Below are 20,537 nucleotides of genomic sequence, written 5' to 3'. Positions count from 1 at the left end.
CTGTGGTTTTCATGTGACTCTGTCACACTGGGTGTGTTTTTCACATAACTCCGCAATGTGCACGTGGCGTTTGTATAATTCTGTGACTCTGACGGTGGAGGTTGTCACATACTTCTGTGACATTGGCCCTGATAGTCACAGGAACTGGCGATGCTGGTTGTCACAGTTATGTCACTCTGTAGTAAGTCATGTATCTTTGTGGCATTGGCCATGCAATTCATGTAACTGAGATGACAGTGATGGTATTTAAATAGCTCTGTGATATTGGTGGTGACACAGTGGCAGGAGGAACCATCACATTTATGGGGTGTAGAGGTTTAGGTTCAGAGAAGTATAAAGTTTTACTTAAATCTACGTAACAAGATAAGACACAGCCAGGTTCAAACTCAGATTTTCTGAATAATTCAAATAGAGTTTTTATGTACCATACCATGAGAATTTCCCACAAAATCTACATTTAAAGGCATTTATCTAAAGTATTTAAATTTAAAAGCATTTGTCTATAACATCTGCAACTTCAAACTCCCCAAGGACTGAAGAATATAAATATTCTATCTAGCATTTTATCCATAATTTTTGTTACATCCTTATATCCATACATACATTTTCATGTGTGAAATTGATCAAAATTTAGCTACACATTGAGATGGATAAATTTTAACTTCTGAAAATTTATGGTGAATATTGCAGAGGAGGGCTTTCTGGTAAATCAATGCCACCTTGAGTTTGCTCATAGACCTCCAAAATATATTTATTAGAAAATGAAGTTTAATGTTAATGAAAGTGTTGGTTATGTAGTGTTTTCATTCTTTCTTTAAAATTTAAACCCTAGGAGTATAGATAATACAATAAATGCTGGTAAGGATGCATGGAAAAAGGAACTCTTATATACTGTGGGTGGGAATGTAAATTAGCATAATGACTTTGAAAGGCAGTAGTTGTCTTAGTCAGCTTTTTTTCTGCTGTGACTAATGATCTGACCAGCACAATTATACAGGAGGAAAGGTTTATTTGAAGGCTCATGTTTTCAGAGGTCTTAGTCCATAGCAGGCCAGCTCCATTCCTTGGGGTTTGAGGTGAGGCAGGACATCATGGCGGAAGAGTGTGGTAGAGGGAAGCAGCTCACATGATGATCAGGAAGCAGAGGGAGAGTCTCCACTCTCCAGATACAAAATAAATACCCCACAGCCATGCCCCAATTCCCACTTCCTTCAGCCACACCCTACCACTTCAATTAATCCCACTAGGGATTAATTCACTGATTGGGTTAAGATTCTTACAACCCAATCATTGCTCCTTTGAACCTTCCTGCATTGTCTTGCATATGAGCTTTTGGGGGACACCTCACATTCAAACCATAACAATGGTGGTTCCTCAAAAGACTAGCCATGGAACCACAATATCATACAGCTATACCACTCCTCAATATTTATCCAAATGGATTAAATTCAGCATATCATAGAGATACATACATATCCATGTTTATAGCAGCACCATTCATAATAGCCAAGTTATGGAACCGTCCTAGGTGTCCATCAATAGATGAATGATAAAGAAAATGTGTTATATGTACACAATGAACTTTAATTCATTCACAAAGAAGAACAAATCATGCTATTTGCGAGAAAATGGATGGAATTGAAGAGCATCATGTTAAGTTAAATAAGCCAGACTCAGAAAGTCAAGGGTCATATTTTTTCCCTCACATGGGGAAGCTAGAGAGAAAAAGGAAAAAAAAAATATTTCATGAAAATAGAAGGAAGACCAGTAGAATAGATGAGGGAGATTTAGGGAGGAAAGAGGGGGAGGTGCTGGGGAATGAAAATCATCAAATTGCTTCATTGCGTAGGAATAACCACGATGAATTCCACTATTATGTTACACATATCATGCTCCAATAAAATTTTTAAAAAATTTAACTTCCCCTAAATTCTTGAAAAGAACTAGAACTATGGGGTCTGAGTTGCAGTTTCATGGCAAATACGTATTTAGACAATGTTAGATAATGAGTTAACATGTAAGATTTCTGCCTTTTACGGTGTGTAAGTTAAACCCCAATAAAAACTTTGAAGAATGTGCATCTAAATAAAATGACAATTCTAATAGGTTTTAGAAAATCAGTGTAGTGCCAATCTAAGTATTCACGATACTCCCCTATGGGCTTGAATTATTGCTTTCATAGAAACAGAATATAGTCTCAGAATTCTGAGTTAAACTGTGATTTAAGAAATGTGTATTGCTTCCAAAAAATTCCCTTGTTGTAGTTAGAAATTTTCTCTGCATCTCAGTTCCCAGAACTCATGATTTATATTTCTTCCTCTTGCAGTACTTGGGGTGCATTGAAGTTCTACGCTCAATGAGGTCTCTTGACTTCAGCACGAGAACACAAATTACCAGGTAAGCCCTCTTGACTCTTACACTTTTACCTAAAAAAGGAAATGTCTCAGAGGTTTACAGCTTAGAAACTTTGGGAAGAAAAGACTACCCTTCTGGATGTTGGAGACTGGTGGCAGTGAGTCAGGACTAGCGGTATCTCAAGACCCTAGTGTGGTTGTCCCTGTCTGTGAGGCATTGCAAAGAACACCCTGCCTTTTCCAAACTTAATTTTAATAATTAAGCTGCAGATAGATGTAGCATCACGAGTCTTGTGTTTGTTTCTTCAATGCAAAAAACCCTGTAATATGAGATTGAGAATTTTAAAATTTACTGAACTGTATTCCTTTTAAAAAAAGAAAATCAAGAGGTCAAGAGATAATCTCCAATAGTACACAGAGAGAAGAAATTGCATAGAACTGGAAGTAAAAACATTCATGAGAATAGGTCATTTAGGAAGTGGACCAATTCTTTAAGGTGTCAGTAATTTTTTAATATTATTTATATATTCTACACCATCACCTAGATTTTAAACTCCTTGAAGACCAGTATTTAAGCACTGTTTTTATGAAATTTCATAGCCTAGTATAGTTCCTGGTAGAGCCTATACTTTTAGAAAAATGCCAATTTCAAGTCATCTTGTAGAGAACTACAACTATTTATGAAATGACTACATTTCTATGGCCAAAGAATTTATGTTGTGTGGAACTTGTGGAACTGCTTAATCTAAATAGTGACCTCAGAAAATACTTCCTGTTTACTTCATTCAAACCACTATGTTATGTATCTTTGAGTGAGCAAACCAAAGTCTAAAGATTAAAATTTAAAATAAGTTATTGTTATGAGCTGTTAAGTAATATACACATGTCAGTTGTTTTAAGTGCCTAATAACACTTTTTCCTCACTGAAGAAGTTCATGGTCAAGAGTTGATGCTGCCCTTCTCTCTAAGACAACTCAAGACACGTGGTGGGAATGTATGAATATCAGTTACCTACAATGAAGAAGGAATCTGTCCCTATATATTTGTAGAAAATGGTTCACAAAACTTTCTAAGGAAAAGGAATGGCATCTTGAAGCAAAAGCATTTAAAAGAAAAGTTTGAGTGTTTCCTTGTTAAATCATTCATTCACCCTACTCATGAAAAGTCACACAGTCCCTTGAAGGAGGCAAAGCACTTTGCCATTGTTGGGGAATATGAGAACTGGGTAGCACTGTGCACATTCTCTTGCACAGTTCTTGCTTTTAAGGGACTGACAGTTGATGGGGAGAGTACTATTGATCATTTCTACTGAATTCCCTTTATTATAGATGCTAGAATTTCTGAGACGATTTCATGCCATTTTAATTCTTCTGATATATTCATGAGCTCTAATGCTTTCTGTGTGTACACAACATGCTGGGCAACACAAGCTGTCTGCTTTGCCTGGCCTTCCAGTGTTGGGGAGAAATATATATACACAAATAATTGAGGAGCATCTAAGGGACACAGACCAAGTTCTGCTCCTTGGGGATGGTGTGGGGGAACAAGTGAATAATTCCAGTTTTACCTTTGGTGAGGATTAGATTCCTGGGGGTCTCTGGATTAGAATCTAAATGGATAAAAGTGATAATAATTGTGGAAGAAAGCAGGTGGAACAGACATTGTTGGATTTGGAGACTGGATTTTTTTCTTTAGCCCTGTTCCATTTAGATCTGTACAAAAGAGAAGGAACATAATAGGCAAATGGAGCATCATTTTTGGACTTCAGAAACATGGCGTTGAATTCTGATTGCACAGAATTTCCTTGAGTTTTATTAGACTTTCTGAAAAAAAACATATTTGCTTGTCCCTACAATGAGTTATATTTATGATATGACATATTTCTTACTGTAGTTAATTGCTAAGACCACACAAAGGAAAAATATTGATGAATCAACATCAAGAGGAAGCCCTGTGCATCCATGAAATGAATCCTCCACAAATGTCTTGTAGATGTGGTGCAGTGTGGAGCTTTTAAGGTCTCAGTGCTAACTAAGTGTTAAACATGGCAGTGGTTCAACTTTACTGTCATAGTTTATTTTACACACTAAAGATATTCCTGGAAGGTTTCAGGAAAATCTAATGTTGTGATCAAATTATACAGGCACTAAGAAAACATGTTTCCAAAGGCCACACCTTTTATTAAAAAGTCTTTTTAGCCAGACACAGTGGCACATGCATGTCATTCCAGTGGCTCTAGAGGCTGAGGCAGGAGGATCACCAGTTCAAAGCCAGCCTGAACAACTTAGCAAGGTCCTAAGCAACTTATGAAGACCCTGTCTCTAAATAAAATATAAAAGGACCGGGATGTGACTCAGTGGTTGTGCACCCCTGGTATCAATCCCCAGTACAAAAAAAAATTCTCACTTATTTTTATAAAAAAAAATTCTCACTTATTTTTGGATCTAACTTAAAAATCATATCCAGATATATTTTGGAGGCTCTGACAGCTATATCATGTACCTTTTTTGGGACTGGTTTAGTTTTATTTTGTTCCTGACATCTGAGTTTAAATTTACTGAGGTTTTTTCAAAAACACTGGGCATTGATTACTGATTTCTTATCAAAAGATAACTTTTAAAACTACCCTTTGTTTATGTACCCAGTACCTCAGTGGTCATTAAAAGCCTTCTACCCCTAAGACCATGGTCCAGGTGGCTTGGTGACTCATTCACTTGAATCATCGTCCACTGTGTTGAGATGACTGGGGCACCCAGTTCTGCCAATGTTCCTCTGTGTAAGCTCGGCCTTGATTTGCACACTGAGTAATGAGTCTGTCCAAATCATATCCACCTCCATGGTTGTAGTGGGAAACAGGACTGTTTTGACAGGCCAAGGCCTGAAAAGAGGAAATGCTGTTCTCATTGCTCAGTTTTTATTTAGCACAGAGATCACAGGGCCCCAAACAAGTTTCTACAAGCAGGACATCAGCCAAGATTGTGTTGATGGTGGCCCTTGGCAGCCTTTGCTTCCCTCGGACCAGCCTTCTGGTGGGGAGCACAGAGGGATTCAGGATTTGTGACAGTATGCCCTGAGAACAGAAACATACACCTGAGGAACAAATAGATTCCCTGGAAGAAAATCATGATCTCCAGACTCAGCAGAGGACAGATTACCTGAGCTGTTTCCTGAAAGTAGCTCTTGTTAAATACAGTTCTGAAATGTAGCATAAAATATACTGCCCACCACACCTTTGTAGACTCGCGATGTACTTTAGAATACTAAAGGCTGTACAGAAATCCTGTTGTAGGAAAAAGTAAAACTTGGCTGTTCTGATGCTTTCTAATCTTGCTCAGCTGACTGGAGGGAGACCCCCTTCCTTCCCACATCTGACGGATTCCAGCCTGTTGTACAGCCCCTAGGGGGCTAGAGAGATGAAACCCAGGTTGGTGTCACCCCAGCAGAGGAAAGGACCCTCCGTGGGGTGAACCCAGGCTCCCTACCTGGAGGTCAGTCAGAGACCTCTGCTTTTATCTGAGTTGGGCCATGGGATTTCCATTCTGGCTACTGCGGCTGTAAACACTGGTCACCCTCCTGGGCTTGAGCTTGACATCAGAGACCTGCATACGTGGCTGTCGTGTAGACCTCACTGAAAGCCCCCCTCCTGCAATTCTCTCGTCTCCACCATTGCACCTTGTTACTGTATTTCCTGCGTGGGTGGCGTGCCATGTCATGTAGAGAGGGCTATGGATGGGGAACATGTTTTCTACTCAGAGCACCTGCATTGCTATGGAGGGGCCATGCCCCCCCTGGCCTGCTGGGCTCTCTGCCACTGTGAATCTCTATTCAGAGCAGCCCTGCCTGGCTGGCCCTGGACAGGGACAAGCAGCCCCCATGTCCTTACTCTGTAGGCCCAGTGCGGTCTGACTTTTTTTCCCCTTTTACTTTGATTTCCTCACCTACTTATTTTTATTTTATTTATCATGGTAAATTTTGCCTACATTGGAAGTGGCTTAAGCCATTTTTAGAACATGGAAGGCTGTGAATATATACACAACTAAATCCAGCGCATTGGGTGGGCTGGCCCTTTCCCAACAACCTGAAACAACCCTCTCCTCAACAACAGAATGCAAATGTACTGTGGAGTCTGGGATGTAAAGGGTTCCAGCTTACTTCTTGCACTGCTTGGAGGTGTTGTGTAACGAGTCTGCTTTCACTCAGGGTCCCGGGGACACAGGGTCTCCGTGACATGTGGCTTTGCTGTGCTTCTAGGGTGAGCAGCAGATTTATAGCACATTGTCCAGGGCCAACAAAAACCTGCATTTGCAAACTCTAGAGAGTGAACAATTGAATGTATTTTAAGGTTTCTGCTTCCCTTATTTAATGGGTTCAGATTCCTGTCTGACCTGAACTTAGGTACATGGACACGTGCAGCACAGCCTGAGGGACGGGTTTGGCCCACAGCATTGCACTTTGTGAGCACAGATGTGACCTCACTGCTTCAGACTGGGCATGTTTTGAAAATTCCCCAGGAGCATTCATAAAATCCCCTTAGTTCGAAAACCTGGGAAAGGAATCTGTCTTTCTTTTAGGGAAGGTGTTACCTTTTTGCTCTTATTCCGGGTGCTGGCTGGGATCTCAGGAAACTTTCCTCACGGGTGTTAGTGCATGTGTGTTGACATTCACAACACGGCCTTCTCCCAGTACCCAAACCTCCAGGTATGGACTGTGGACGCACAAATTAGTCATCAGTCAGAGAGTAGAACCGAGGGCTTCAAGTTGGAGTCTTTTCTGTCTGATGTTGGAAGGGACTTGGGTTGGAAGGTAGAGGTATAATCATGTGAAATTGGTCTGAAATCGCGAAGCGCTTGGCAGCTGTGGAGTTTTGAATTTGAGCAAATAGCAAGCAAAGCCTAGGGCACAGCAAGCCCTGGTTGTGTGAGGAAGGGAGCTGAGGCCTGAAGATGTGTGTGTCGTGACGTTCCTGAGCGTCTTAACCTGACGGGCGTCCGCACGGTCTCCTCGACACCTACCCGAAGTTTCATCTGTAGCTGAAGGAGGACAAGACAGAGCTGACCCCAGCATGGCCGTGCCTCTCTGGCCACCCTCTTCTCTTCCTCACCTGGAAAGCGTGACTCCCGGGTTCCAACGGGGTAGAAATGCCCTCAGAGGAGAGCCGTCCAAGGTAAACACCGTCACTATGCTGTCCCTCCTATCCGACGAGCACCTGAGCATCCATCCTCGCTGGCGTGCATCCCGCAGCTGGCCGCATTTATCCTCGTGTGCAGAGCACCTTCCCCCAGAATGGATGCTCACCCTTGCCGAGCCCCTCGTAAGAGAGGGTCTGGCCAGGCTGTGTACTGGCCACCGTGGCGGACACCTCCTCCTCCACCAGCATCTATCACCACCTTGCTACCGCCTTGCCCCAGTCGCTTCCCTGTTGCATGGACACTGAATCACAAGTTTATTGGGGGCATCTAAACAATGCATATGGTGCAGTTTTAAGGAAGGCCACGTTTACTAATGAGAGTTTTGTGTTGTTCATAGAGGATTTGCTGTTCTCAGGGCCCCACCCTGGCTGAAGGCGCATGGAGTGGAAGATGGAGCAGAAGATGGGCAGGTAAGGCCTGAGCCCCTGGGGACCTCAGATGTCTAAGGAATGCTGTGAAGGTCTGATTACAACCATTCCGTTGAACGGGGGGACTACCTGGGATGGTACTGCTCTGAGTATCTTTTATTCAAATTGGGTGGTAGTCTTTCTTCTTGGAAAGTAGGTAGCACAAACTACTAAATAGAAATTTGCTGCAGGTGCTTTATGTTGGGAAAAGCATACGTTAACTAGAGCGACATGACTTTCTCACCTTGGAAACTCAGGGGAAGCAATTCTGAAGAGTCTCATCTTTGGAAATCCACCACAGAAAGCATCTTAAGATATCCACTGTAGGACTGGGGATATAGCTCAGTTGGTGGGGTGCTTGCCTTGCAAGCACAAAGCCCTGGGTTCAATTCCCAGCACTGCAAAAAAAAAAAAAAAAAAAAAAAAGCCACTCTTACATGTGTCCATGGTGTAGAAAAACAAAGGTGACTTTTTCTCTTGGTTTCCTTAGATCTGTGAAGGAATCTTATGGGTAGATCTGATCTTTGCCAGTAGACTTGATTGTGATATTCTAGAATTCCTCTTTCACTACAAAATAAACAGCGCTCAGGTAGATTTCAGCTAGACATTCCAGGGAAAAGAGTGACTCTATTTTTATGGTTTCTCTGAGGCTGATTTAGTCCCTGAATTAGGAGGGAGAGCAACAGTGTGAATCAGCCCTTCCTGCCCCAGTGCTTTTGAATAGTGCAGAATGATTGGCTTTGAATTTCTGCGTTATGGGCTCATTCTCGATGTTCCTGTTCTAAATATGCTTCCAGCCCCAGCTTCTTATCGCCCTCCAGAGGGTGAGGCCAGGAAGCAGTGGAGAGAAGTCAGTATTTTCACAGTTTAGTATTCTTTTTGAAACCTTACCTGTGTGCGTGTTCATCATGCCTTTTGAATATAACTGTAATGCATCAATTAGAAAAGAGATAAAAAGAAGGAAGACCCACAGAGTAGAAGAAGGGGATCAGGGGAGGGAGGAGGAGAGGGGAAGGATGTGCACTTGGGGTCAAAATGGAGAAACCGATCTTACATGCATTTATGAATATGTCAGAATGCACCCCACTGTTATGTATAACTATAGTACACTTTAAATACACTCCTGTTTTTTTACTCCAGTTTTAATCCAAAGTAGAATAATTTTGTCCTCTCTGGTCTCCTCCATCATCATTTGTATGTTAAGAATGTGCCCAACACAGAGGTACAGGGAGTATAGGTCCCCAGGACCCAAAGTTGCAGGGCAGTGGGACACAGGACCAGTCTGGGAGACTTCCCAGAGGAGGGAGTGGCTAAACCAGGTGAAGCGCAGACCCCAAGAAAGCACAGAATGGAAGCAGTGGCCAGGCGTTGGGCCCGCCTCTATGCCAGACCCTTAGGGTGTCTTAAATGTGGGCAGGATCGCTCCTGGAATCCCCTTCCGTGGCTCCACGCAGGTTCTGTGGGTCCACTTAGGGCATGCATGGGAGCGGGGGCTTGAGCCAGCTCATGAAGGACCAGGGACAGTCCGCACCTGAGGAGGTTCAGCCCGAGTCCAGCTGGTGTCAGGCCATCAGGAGAGCCCTGGAAGGGCAAGGGCTCCGCCTTCTCCAGGTCTCACCCTGCTGTTTTCCTTTCAGTTCCTCAGCCTTAATACATGATAATAGATTTATTTTTACTTGTAAGTTTTAGCAAGATATTACCATGGAAACATCTGGTCCCCTCTGTGGTGGCAGAGGATAGGGACCCCTGAGGCATATCCTTGGGTGAACCTGTAGGTACACATATCATAATGTGCCTTCCTCCCTCCCCCCCAACCAGTAGAGCCTGAGATTTGGTGGAAGGAGGTTATTGGGGGCTTAGCTAGGGAGCCCCTGTGGCTGCAGAGTGGCCGCAGCAGCAGGAAGGGAGAGTCATGAGGGAGGCCTGCTGGGGCTCAGTCCTGTGGGGCCCTTTGAAGAAACATTTGGAAGATGGAAAGCTGGGGTATCTGTCCAACGGCTGCCCCCCTCACTAGAGAAGAATAGCCCCTGCTCTTCAGGGCCACCCCGAACTGACCAAGGAAGCTGAAGAAGCCGCCATCAGAGAGGCCAGACGTGGGTGCTGGATAATGGTCTCATGCAGGGTACGGAGAAGATGAAAGTGAAGGTGAAGGCAGGGTTTTCTGCAGGGTGCTTGCTGTCTGTGGGATGCAGGACAAGACCATGGAAGGATGCAGGTCAGCCTGGGGCAGTGTGGCCTCCGCAGCCTTCTCCTGACTTTGTTCACCAGGAACGACGACCGCCTCTTGCTGTGGTCCAGCAATTCTAAGTTGGATTCCCCAAATAATAGAAGGAAATGGAACAAAGTCTTCTTAACAGAAGGTTACGGTGAATAATGTGTAGAAAGGTCAAGGTCCTAACTTTCATGAACGCCGGAGGGTGGGAGGGAGTGGGGAAGGGCATTTTCTCCAAGAGGCCCAGGAGAGAACATCATCTTAGTCTCACCTCCAACATCTGAATAAGCCAATCTGACTCGCATTTTTGTCCCCAACAGGGAAACCCAGGTGTCCTTCTGCTGCTTCTTGTTCCCTTCCATTAGCTCTGGTTAACACTCCGTTCTTAGATAGCTGCTTGTCATTTTTGACTGGCTGGTTATGGAATTCAGGTGCAAACTGTGTAGCTGTCTCTACCAGTGGGGATGTGTATTGCTCAAGGGAAGGAAAACTTCCCAAAGGGTGTCTGGGTTGGGGGCGGAGTTCGATGGGTATGTGTGTGTGGATGGCAGATCCAGAGTCCTGCAAAACACAGACAGTCAGACGCGCATAAGCTGGCAGGATGTGTGGCAAGGAAGGGCAAGTGGTTAGGACGAGTTCGGATGTTACTGAAATGCAGAGAAGGGGGTTAAGCCTGGCAGAGATAGGAGGCTTATGAGGTTTATGTATTTATTTATTTATTTTGCAAGTTGAGGACTAAACTTCACATGCAAACCCTAAAGATTTAAAAAATTTATTTATTTGTTGACTTCCTTGGCAGCCTCTTGGCCGCCTCTGAAACTGGCTGTGCCTCCGGGCAGCACTTTCTGGTTGGTTGGTAATGGCAGTGCCGACTTCAAGGTTGGAGAAATTGGGGGATGTCCTCCTGTGAAGATTCCGCTGGTCAGCTTTCTGTCACTATAATGAAATACCCGAGAGAGTTAACTTAAAGTGAGAAAAGGTCTATTTTGGCTCACAGTTTTGGAGGTTCCAGGCAATGACTGATGAACTCCATTATTTTGGGCCTGTGGAAAAATATCTGATCAGGGCAGAAATGCGTGGCAGAGCAAAACTGCTTACGTCAGGAGCCAAAGAGAGAAAGAGGAAGAGGTGAGGACCCACAGTCCCCTTAGAGGGTATGCCCTCATGACCTAAGGACTTCCCACAAGGCCCCTGTTCCTAAAGATTCCCTGGACCTCCCAACAGTGCTACCCTGGGAGCCAGGCCTTTAACACATGGATTTTGGGGGATGTTCAAGAGCTGAACTGTAGCAATGGGGTTGGGTGTAAGCCTGTGCAACCCCGAGGGCATTCTGCTCCACATCTCCAGATGATGACAACAAGGAGCAAAAGAACTTGTTCCCTGACACGGGGCAACAGAAAGCAAGGACTTCTCACCTCACTGGCTCTACCAGAGTATAAACTCCCCTGAGAATCAAGCAGCCTGCTTAGAACTGGACCACAGGGATGGTCTTGTTCTACAGCCTCTCTGATTGGGTCAAGGGGCCTAAAGATCTGTCACTCACACCTAGATCATCTCATCTTCTAGAACTGTTGTTTTCAAACTGGAGCATACATTAAAATCACCTGGCCAACTCATCACACACGGGGTGTTGAGTCCCACCCACTGAGTGTCTGATTTAGTAAGTCTGAGGAGGGGCATGAGAATTTGAATTTCTAAACAAATTGTCAAGGGATGCTGATACTTCCCATCCCAGTAACTCACTTGGAGAATCATTGTTCTAGAAAGCTATTTTTAATTTCCGAGCCATTTGCATCTACCATCTATGAAACCACAGCTTCGAAAATGAGTCCGTTTATTTTTTTTTTAACTGATCCCACTCATCTCGAAATTTTAAAAATGGATAACATAGATGACTTGGTGGCTGAAAATGGTTTAAATAGAATCCATACAGCAAATCCGTGGCATTCATTCCCATACTCTCTGTAAGGACCATCTGGCATGGTGCGTATTTATAATCCTCATGGCAGAAGCACATTTGTGTCACAATGTACCTCTCTGACTGCTCCTTTTCTGTCTCTGTGTCTGAGCTCACTTATCCCCCAAATATATCATTCTATAAGGATCCCTGCGCTCTTGTCAGAGCCAGCCTTGTGGAGCAGGTTGGAGTCAGATTACTTGGGTGTTTGTCTGGGCTCTGTAACTTTCCAGCTGGGTGACCTTCTGCATGTAACTGGAGTTCTCTGCGACTCTGTTTTCCCATCTTTATAATGGGAACCATAATGGTATCTCCTTCCTGGGTTTGAGAACTTATTGAGTTAATAACCAAAGAGCACCAGGTTGCTGTCTGATACATGGAAGGCCTCAAACTTGTTGGCGTGGATTGATATTTTCACTTTCATTATCCCTTCTCCCTGTCGGTCATCTCACTGCTTTATACAACACTCCTAGGTGGAAAAGTCACAAATCTGTATCGCTACTTCAGAATTTCTTCCTCAATTCCAGGCCTGTATTTACAGCAGCCGAGGGGCCATGTGGCTTCTGGGGATGGTCAGTCGGTTGCCCAGCCTGAGTCCTCTCACCGCAGTGCCTTCTGCCCTGCTCATTTCCTCCAGTCTCACCTCCAACACCAGAGCTGGTTCAGCTCAGGCCTCCGCATCTGTCGCGTCAACGTGATTCCGTGTTCTCTCAAACTCCGGAGCTCAGGGCCCCTTTGATCTCATTTTTCTCCCTGGTTCAGTCACAACGCTCAGTGCCTCCTCCTTGGAAGCCTCCCTTGTCATTTGTGTCCTTTTTTCTGGGTGTGTTCACTTTTAGTTCCTTCGTTCTTGCTAACGGGTTAATGTGCCTGAAGGATGTAACTCCCCATGAAGCTTCGCTCTCTCCCATTACCTGCAGGATGCAGCGCCAAGGTTCTCAGCATTCAGGGTTCCAAGTGATTGGCCGACACACCCTCCCAAACACGTTTTCAGCACTCGGTCTCAGGCACGCCCACCTCCACTCTCCTCATCCTTCAACAGCCCGAGTTTGAGCCACAAACTTCCTTGCTTTCTTCCTGAGCCCTAAGACCACTGGGCCTTGATTCCTCTAGAGATTTTTCACCTCATTGCAAGTCATATTGGACTTTTAAAGACACAAGACCATTTGTCATCAACTCAAAAATACCATCTACTATAGGATACTTCATTATTTTATAACCACCACCAAAAAATAAAAAAATAAAAAAATAAGCCCCAAACCAACCTACCCACCATCTACTACAATACGACATAATGCTTCCATATCACTTAGAATCAACTTGTATATATTGAAAAAGCTGTTGTGGATTACCTTAAGCACCAACTAATATCATTATAATGCTTGTATATCTGCTAAAGGAAATAAGCGATATTAAAATAAAGGTGTTCCTGGAAACTTCTTCAAATTCAGGGTCTGAATATGCTGAATCTTTTCTTGATTCAGAATCATTGCTATCTATACTCCCCCCCCCACACACATTTATTGCCCTTTAGGCTACCTTAAGAACATGAGAACTCAATGAAATTGTACTCACTCAGGGCAAGAATATGGAAAATATATGAAACCAAAGGTGGTTTAAAAAAAGACTTTGAAAAGCTATAAACTCCTAGTTAGGTTGATTTAAAAAAAAAAAAAAACAGAGAGAGAGAGAGAGAAAATTAAAGCGACCAATAGACCAATATCAGGAATGAAGGAAAGGACCTCATGCCAGCAGAGGGACCCTACCATCACCCCAACACTGAAAGAATAGTTAAGGGACATGAAGGACAACTCCATGCAACACATTTGACAACTTAGGCCAAATGGACCAATTCCTAGAAAGATACGACTATCAAAGTTCACTAAAGAAAAATCAGACTAATAGGTTGTATCTACTAAATAAATTTATAGAAAACAAAACCTTTCCATAGAGAAAATTCTAAGACCAGATGATTCCAAACATTTAAAGGAGAAATAACATCAAGTATGTATGATGTATACCAGAAAATAGTAGGAAACACTTTCAAACCACAATAGCTTTTTTGATATATATGAGTTGATTCTAAGTGATATGGAAGCATTATGTCATATTGTAATAGGTGGTGGGTTGGTTTTGGGGATTTTCTTTTCTTTTTTTTTGGTGGTTATAAAATAATGAAGTATCCTACAGAGATGGTATTTTAGAGTTGATTTTTTTGAGGCCAGTGCTATCCTGATACCAAAGCCAGACAGAGTCGTTACAAGAATAAATAAATGAATAAATAAATAACTCACTCATGATTGTAGACACAAAACCCTAATGATATATTAGCAAATTAGATCCAGCCATGAATATATCACAAGGTGGAGGTGTTTTCCAAGACTGTAAAGTTGGTCCAACATTTAAAAATACTGATCCGTGTAATTCTATTAATAGACTAAAAAGGAAAAATTACATGAAAATCTCAACAGATGCAGAAAAGTTTTTGAGAAGACTCAGCATACATTCCTGATAAACAACTGTCAAAAACAAGAAATAGAAGAAAATTTAAATCCAATAACAGAGCATCCACAAAATCCTATATTCAACATCATAGTTAATGATGAAAACAGTATTTTCATTGAAGATTAAAAATCAAGGCAAAGATGTCCACTTTCACCATTTTGATTTTACATTGTACTAGAGATCTTAGTTCAGTAAGAGCAGAAAAGTCATGAATTGAAGAAGAAACAGTAAAACTGTCTTTATTTGCCGTGATATAAACGACATAATCATTTACACAGAAAATTCTGATGAATCTATAGAAAAGCTACTTGAACCAATAGTGGACATTACAAGAGACAAGGTTAATATACAAATATCAATTGCATTTGTATATACTAACAAAGATCAATTAAAAATGAAATTAAAAAGGGACCATTTACACTGGGTGCAGTGGAGCATACCTGTAATCCCAGCAGCTCAGGAGGCTGAGGCAGGAGGATTGTGAGTTCAAAGCTAGCCTCAGCAACTTAGTGAGACCCTAAGCAACTTAGTGAGACCCTGTCTCTAAATAAAAGATAAAAAAGCACTGGGGATGTGGCTCACTGGTTTAGCACCCTGGATTCAATCCCCAGTTTAAAAAAAAAAAAAAAAAGACCATTTATGGTAGCATGAAAAAACATAAAATGTACCAAGTTAAATTTTTTAAAAATGTGTCAATTTTCATGCTAAATACTACTGAACATTGATGAGAGAACTTAAAGAAGATCTAAGTATACAGAGAGATAAACTGTGTGAAAATGTTGACTTTTCCAAATTGATGTACAGATTTAGCACCATTCCAATCAGAGTTCCAGTGAGCTTTAGGTAGAAGTTGACAAACTGATTCTTAAATGTATATAGAATAATTGAGGACCTTGAATAGCCAAAATAATTTTGAAAAAGCAATGTAAGCCCAATATACACTAAAAGTTGCAGTTATCAATACAATTTGACATCAGCATAAGGACAGATATAGATACATGGAATAGATTAGAGAGCCTAGAAAAATACCCCCATGTGACAATTTATTTATGACAAAGGTGCCAAGATGTCCATAGGAAAAGGATAGCCTTTTCAACAAAAGCTGCTAAGACAATTGGATATCTACATGGAAAAACAAAGAGCAGCAATTATAATAACAAAAAATCTCCCATCAACTGGGCGTGGTGGCACGTGCCTATAAACCCAACTACTACAATGGGTGAGATAGGAGGATCACAAGTTCAACGTCAAGCTCAGCAACTTATCAAGACCCCTGTCTCAGAGATAAAATAAAAAGGGTTGGGAATGTAGCTCAGTGGTAGAGTACTCTAGTGTTCAATCCCTGGTACTGCAAAACACAAGAACTTCCCAACTTAAATCGGCTCATAGGCCTAAATGCAAATGCTGAAACTACCAAATTCTAGAATAATAATAGGAGAAGGTCTTTGTGACTTTGCATTAGGCAAACATCCATGAACGTAGGACACATAAAACCCAAATCATAAAAGAAAAAATTGACAAGTTGGTTTCATCGAAATTAAAAAAAAATTCTTTGTAATACACTTTAAAGAGTGAGAGACAAATCATGAATTAGACAAAAATATTTATCAAGTACCTATCCGATAAGACTTGTGTCCAGACATAGAAGGAAATCTTGCAGTGCAATCATGAAAGAAACAGCCAATTTAAAAATCAGAATGTTGAGCAGCACTTCACTAAAGAAAATGGCAAATGAGTGCCTGAAAAGACACTGTCATTAGTCATTAGGGAAACAAATTCAAACCATATTGAGATATCAATGCGCATATTTTGGAATGGCAGATAAAACAAAACCAAACCTCCTGACAACACAAAGCGCTGGCAGTGATGTGGAGCAGCTGAGACCGCCACATCGTTGCTGGGCATACAAAGTGATTCAGTCCCCTTAGGAAACAATTTGGCAATTTCTTATGAAATTAGTCATTAAACATAGCCCACCTCTAGGCTTTTTTTCCATGATCAATTATAACATATACCCACATAACACTCAAAAATCTGCATTGAATGTGAGTAGCAGCTTCATTCTTAGTTGCCTCGAACTTGAAATACTCCAAATTACCTATCTATTGGAGAATAAACAACCAATTAGTGTATCAACCAATCAGAATCAAGGGACACTACAAAGCAATGAGGAGGAATACAATTTTGATCGGTGCAAGAATAATGACTAAAGCTAAAAGTCACCCTGCTAAGTGAAAGAAGCTGAATACAAAAGACTGCACATTTTAGGACCCTTTGATAGGACATCCTGGGAAATGTGAAATGATTGAGACAGGAACCAGGTCACCAGTTGCCAGGGTGGGGAGGTTGGGGAAGGTATTGGCTACAAAAAAGGTACTGGGGGACTTGGGGGGGAATAATGGAAATATTACATCTCTGATTTTGTGATGGTTACATTACTGTATGTACTTTTAGAAACTCCTAGAACTTACCATCTAAAAAAGGTGAAGTTTACCCTATGTAAATTATATCTCAGTAAATCTGACTTTGAAAAATTCTCCAATATGGTCTCTAATATGGTTTCTTCAAAATTAATGATATCCATTATGAGTTTTGATGTATATGTGCAGACAATGGTAACTACATCATGACTGCTACCTGGCCCAGAGGAACTTCAGAAATATTAAAACTTAGGGAAAAAAAAGTGTACTTTGGTGAATTCAGTGTGGCATCTTAACAGATTCTAAGCTCCTTCGTGGCATTATTGGAGTCTGGCTTTTCCTTACTTGTTATAGGTTTTTGGTTAATATTGTTTGGGTCAATTAATGCATTTCATAGCAGAGAAGCTTCTTAGATCTGAACAAAATGAATGGATAATTGTTTGCCTTGAGATACATAGGGAATACATGGATAAAAATCAGATTTGACATTTAGACAGAATAACTATCTTCTGTGGATCAGGTGTGTTTTTTTTTTTTTCTTCTTATTTTAGACATAATGCAAACAAATTATTGTGTGTTTATTGGCACAAATTTGGAGTGAACAGAAACAGTTTCCACCACCCCCACCCCGTTAACTTTACAATATCACCTTTCAACTGCAAGATGCACCCCTTTCACATTTTATTGTAAACCTCTGAAATCTGGATGCTTCTTATATTCACGGTGTCTTAGCATCTCTTTCTGCTGGGCTGGTAGGAGTTGTGTGTTTGCGGACATTCCTGAGCATGCGCACACTTAGTGGCCTCTCATGCCCGCCCAATTAAATGACTGCGGAGGAAGCGAGGGTCCTGTCTTGTTCAGAAGCATTTTTTGGTCCCTTCTGGAAAGACCAAGCATCGAAACCTACATAATGGGCTTCAATGACTTGGAAGAAAATACTGGAAAGAATCGTGGAGCATTCTTCAGGAAAGCTGCTGTGTCACCTACAGGTTTGATGTCTTGGAGGATGGGAAGGCACAGACAGGCACAGACACAATTCTGAACCCAAAAGAGATTCAGAAACGCTGAAACCAGAAAGTGGAGAAGTCAGAAGAATACTTCAGCCTATTTTTTCCCTTACCTATTGGTTTTTAGTTTTTATGTATGCAGAAGAGTGATGTATAATAAAACCTACACATTAATACATCTTAAAGAGTTCAAAGTGTAGAAGAGACATTCTAAATTAATAGGAAAGTATTATGCCACGTTTTAAAATAACTATTTTTCCTTAATTGTGAAACATGAAAGAAATGACCTATTTTAGAATCAATGGCATCTTTGATTTGATTAAATATAGCTTTTCCTTAATTTTTCCTGTGCATTTACAAACCTTTATGTGATTTTAAATTAATAGAAAAGGTATAGAGTAGGACAAAGGAAGTCGACCTATCTCTAAATTTTTTTTGATCTGTTCAAGAATAAATTATGAGCCAGGAGTGGTGGATGCTGTCCTATAACCCCAGTGGCTTGGGAGGCTGAGGCTGGAGGATAGTGACTTCAAAGCCAGCCTCAGCAACTTAGTGAGGACTTAAGCAACTCAATGAGACCCTGTCGCAAAATAAAAAATAACAAGGACTGGGGATGTGGCTTAGAGGTTAAGTGCTCCTGGGTTCAATTCCTGGTACCAAAAAAAAAAAAAAAAAGATATTGCTAGAGTAATCCTAACTAGTGAAGTGTGTATTTCCTGAGGACATTGGCATTTTCTTATCTATTCACAGCACCGTGGTTCAGTCAGAGGCTTTAACACTGAGAGAACACTATTGCCAATCTAATAGTCTACACCTATCTTTTATCAATTGCCCCAATAATGAGCCAGACTGCTCATTGAAGCAAATGGTCCCACTATTCATGCTCTCGAGAATCTGAAAGAGCATTTTCTTTTTGCATCTCCCTCATCCAGTGGGAAAGGATTGAATCTTAAGTTTTCAGGGAAATGGTTAAAAATGAAGTAGCAGAAATAACAAACTGCATGGGGAAAAAGTTAGATTAAATAATTTCCCCTTCCTTTCTGCCCCCAGAGCATTTTTTATGAAAATGAATGCTCCCTTCCTGCTTAGCAGCATGGAAGTCATTCGTTTTAGGAAACAACTTCCTTTGTAGGTTCAGAGATTTGGTATAGTGTCCTTTTTCTTCACATTTCATCGACTACTTCTAACCTTGAAAAATGAACCCTTTTGGGGTGGCTTCAAGATTAGGAGCATATTACATCTTTTGAAGTAAAACTTTTGAGCACTGAAGATGAAATTCAATTAGCGATTCTTCAATTTCCTATAATTTAGTCAAATATACTTGAATACTCAAAATATTGTTGGATAATGAGTGTGCCTACCCTTCCCGGGAGATGGTTTGTTTCTGGTGTTCTTTTAAATATTATTTTTATTCTTAATTATTTTGTGGTGCAGGGGATCAAACCCAGGGCCCTGCACATGCTAGGCTAGTGCTCTCCCCCTGGGCCATGTCCCCAGCTCTGACTGGTGTTCTTTTTAAGAGAATGCTCCCCGTGTGCCCACACAGCCTGCTGGTGCCCGCTGTGGAGAGTCCTCCCAACCCTGGTGGTCTCTGCAGCGCCCCCTCTGGTGAAGCATCTAACACCAGCCATCCCCTGACCTGTCCCGGGGACAGGTTGGCCCTCAGTGGTAGGCTGGAGGAATCGCCTGTTCCTGTTGACATCATGTATTCTCTGTGGTACTTTATGAGGCTCTGATCATTCTTTGTCTTGCTTTCTTCTGTTTGAACAAATCAATCTTCACTTCCCTGAAACCCAAGTCCAGCAGAGCCAGCCTCATCCAGCTGCCCCTCTGCCTCTGCCTTTGTCCCTAGAACAGAAAATGGGTCCTTTTACATTATAAGAGGTGACTAGGAACAATTGTCATGTCTAACCTTGGACCCATTCTGGCCCATCCTGACCCACCCACATTTTTCCTCAGTCCCCCTGGAACCTTCAAGAAAGCCAGGTGACAGGGAAGGGGTCCAGGTGACCCTGCAGCCTGGAGTTCTTGTTGTCTGCTGGGGAGGTGGGAGCAAATAACCCAGAACTTTTGTGGGGAAGTCTGTCTTCCTCTGTCACCTTCCTCTTCATCTGAATGTGCATGTTCACATGTTTGCTTTGTAAATTCAGGCCTGAGTAGCCTGGCCTTGCAGGTGTTTGGGGAGTAGGAGCCCAAGGCACTGAGAAGGGACCCTGCTGGGAGAAATTAAAAAGCCTCCCCTTGGGTTTCTCTCAGCTGGACCTTTGGGGGCCAGCTGCCCCCGTGCATTTTGGAATGTTCAGCGCCTCCAACATTCTGGATCCAGCCTCTATCCCTGAGATGACAGTAGTACTCCCACCTCCTACAATATTGTGACAACCAAAACTGCCCTCAGATTTTGCTAAATGTCTCCTGGGGGGTTAATGTCCCCTGCTTTATACTAACCCACATGCTTTAAAAATAAATCTTATTTCATTATAAAATCC

General features: G+C 42.0%; 1 protein-coding gene across 1 annotated transcript in view; it reads left to right on the top strand.

Annotated features, from left to right (window-relative positions):
* Positions 1–20,537, top strand: part of SHC3 (SHC adaptor protein 3) — a 216,723-nt gene that overhangs the window by 43,902 nt on the left and 152,284 nt on the right. The window contains exon 2 of the mRNA XM_079109199.1: positions 2,327–2,397. Coding sequence (XP_078965325.1) covers positions 2,327–2,397 — 71 coding nt within the window. The remainder of the gene's footprint in view (positions 1–2,326; positions 2,398–20,537) is intronic.

The sequence above is a fragment of the Sciurus vulgaris genome, assembly GCF_902686455.1.
Source record: "Sciurus vulgaris genome assembly, chromosome: 13".
In the NCBI taxonomy this organism is placed as follows: Eukaryota; Metazoa; Chordata; class Mammalia; order Rodentia; family Sciuridae; genus Sciurus; species Sciurus vulgaris.
This window is presented reverse-complemented; position numbering and strand designations above follow the sequence as displayed.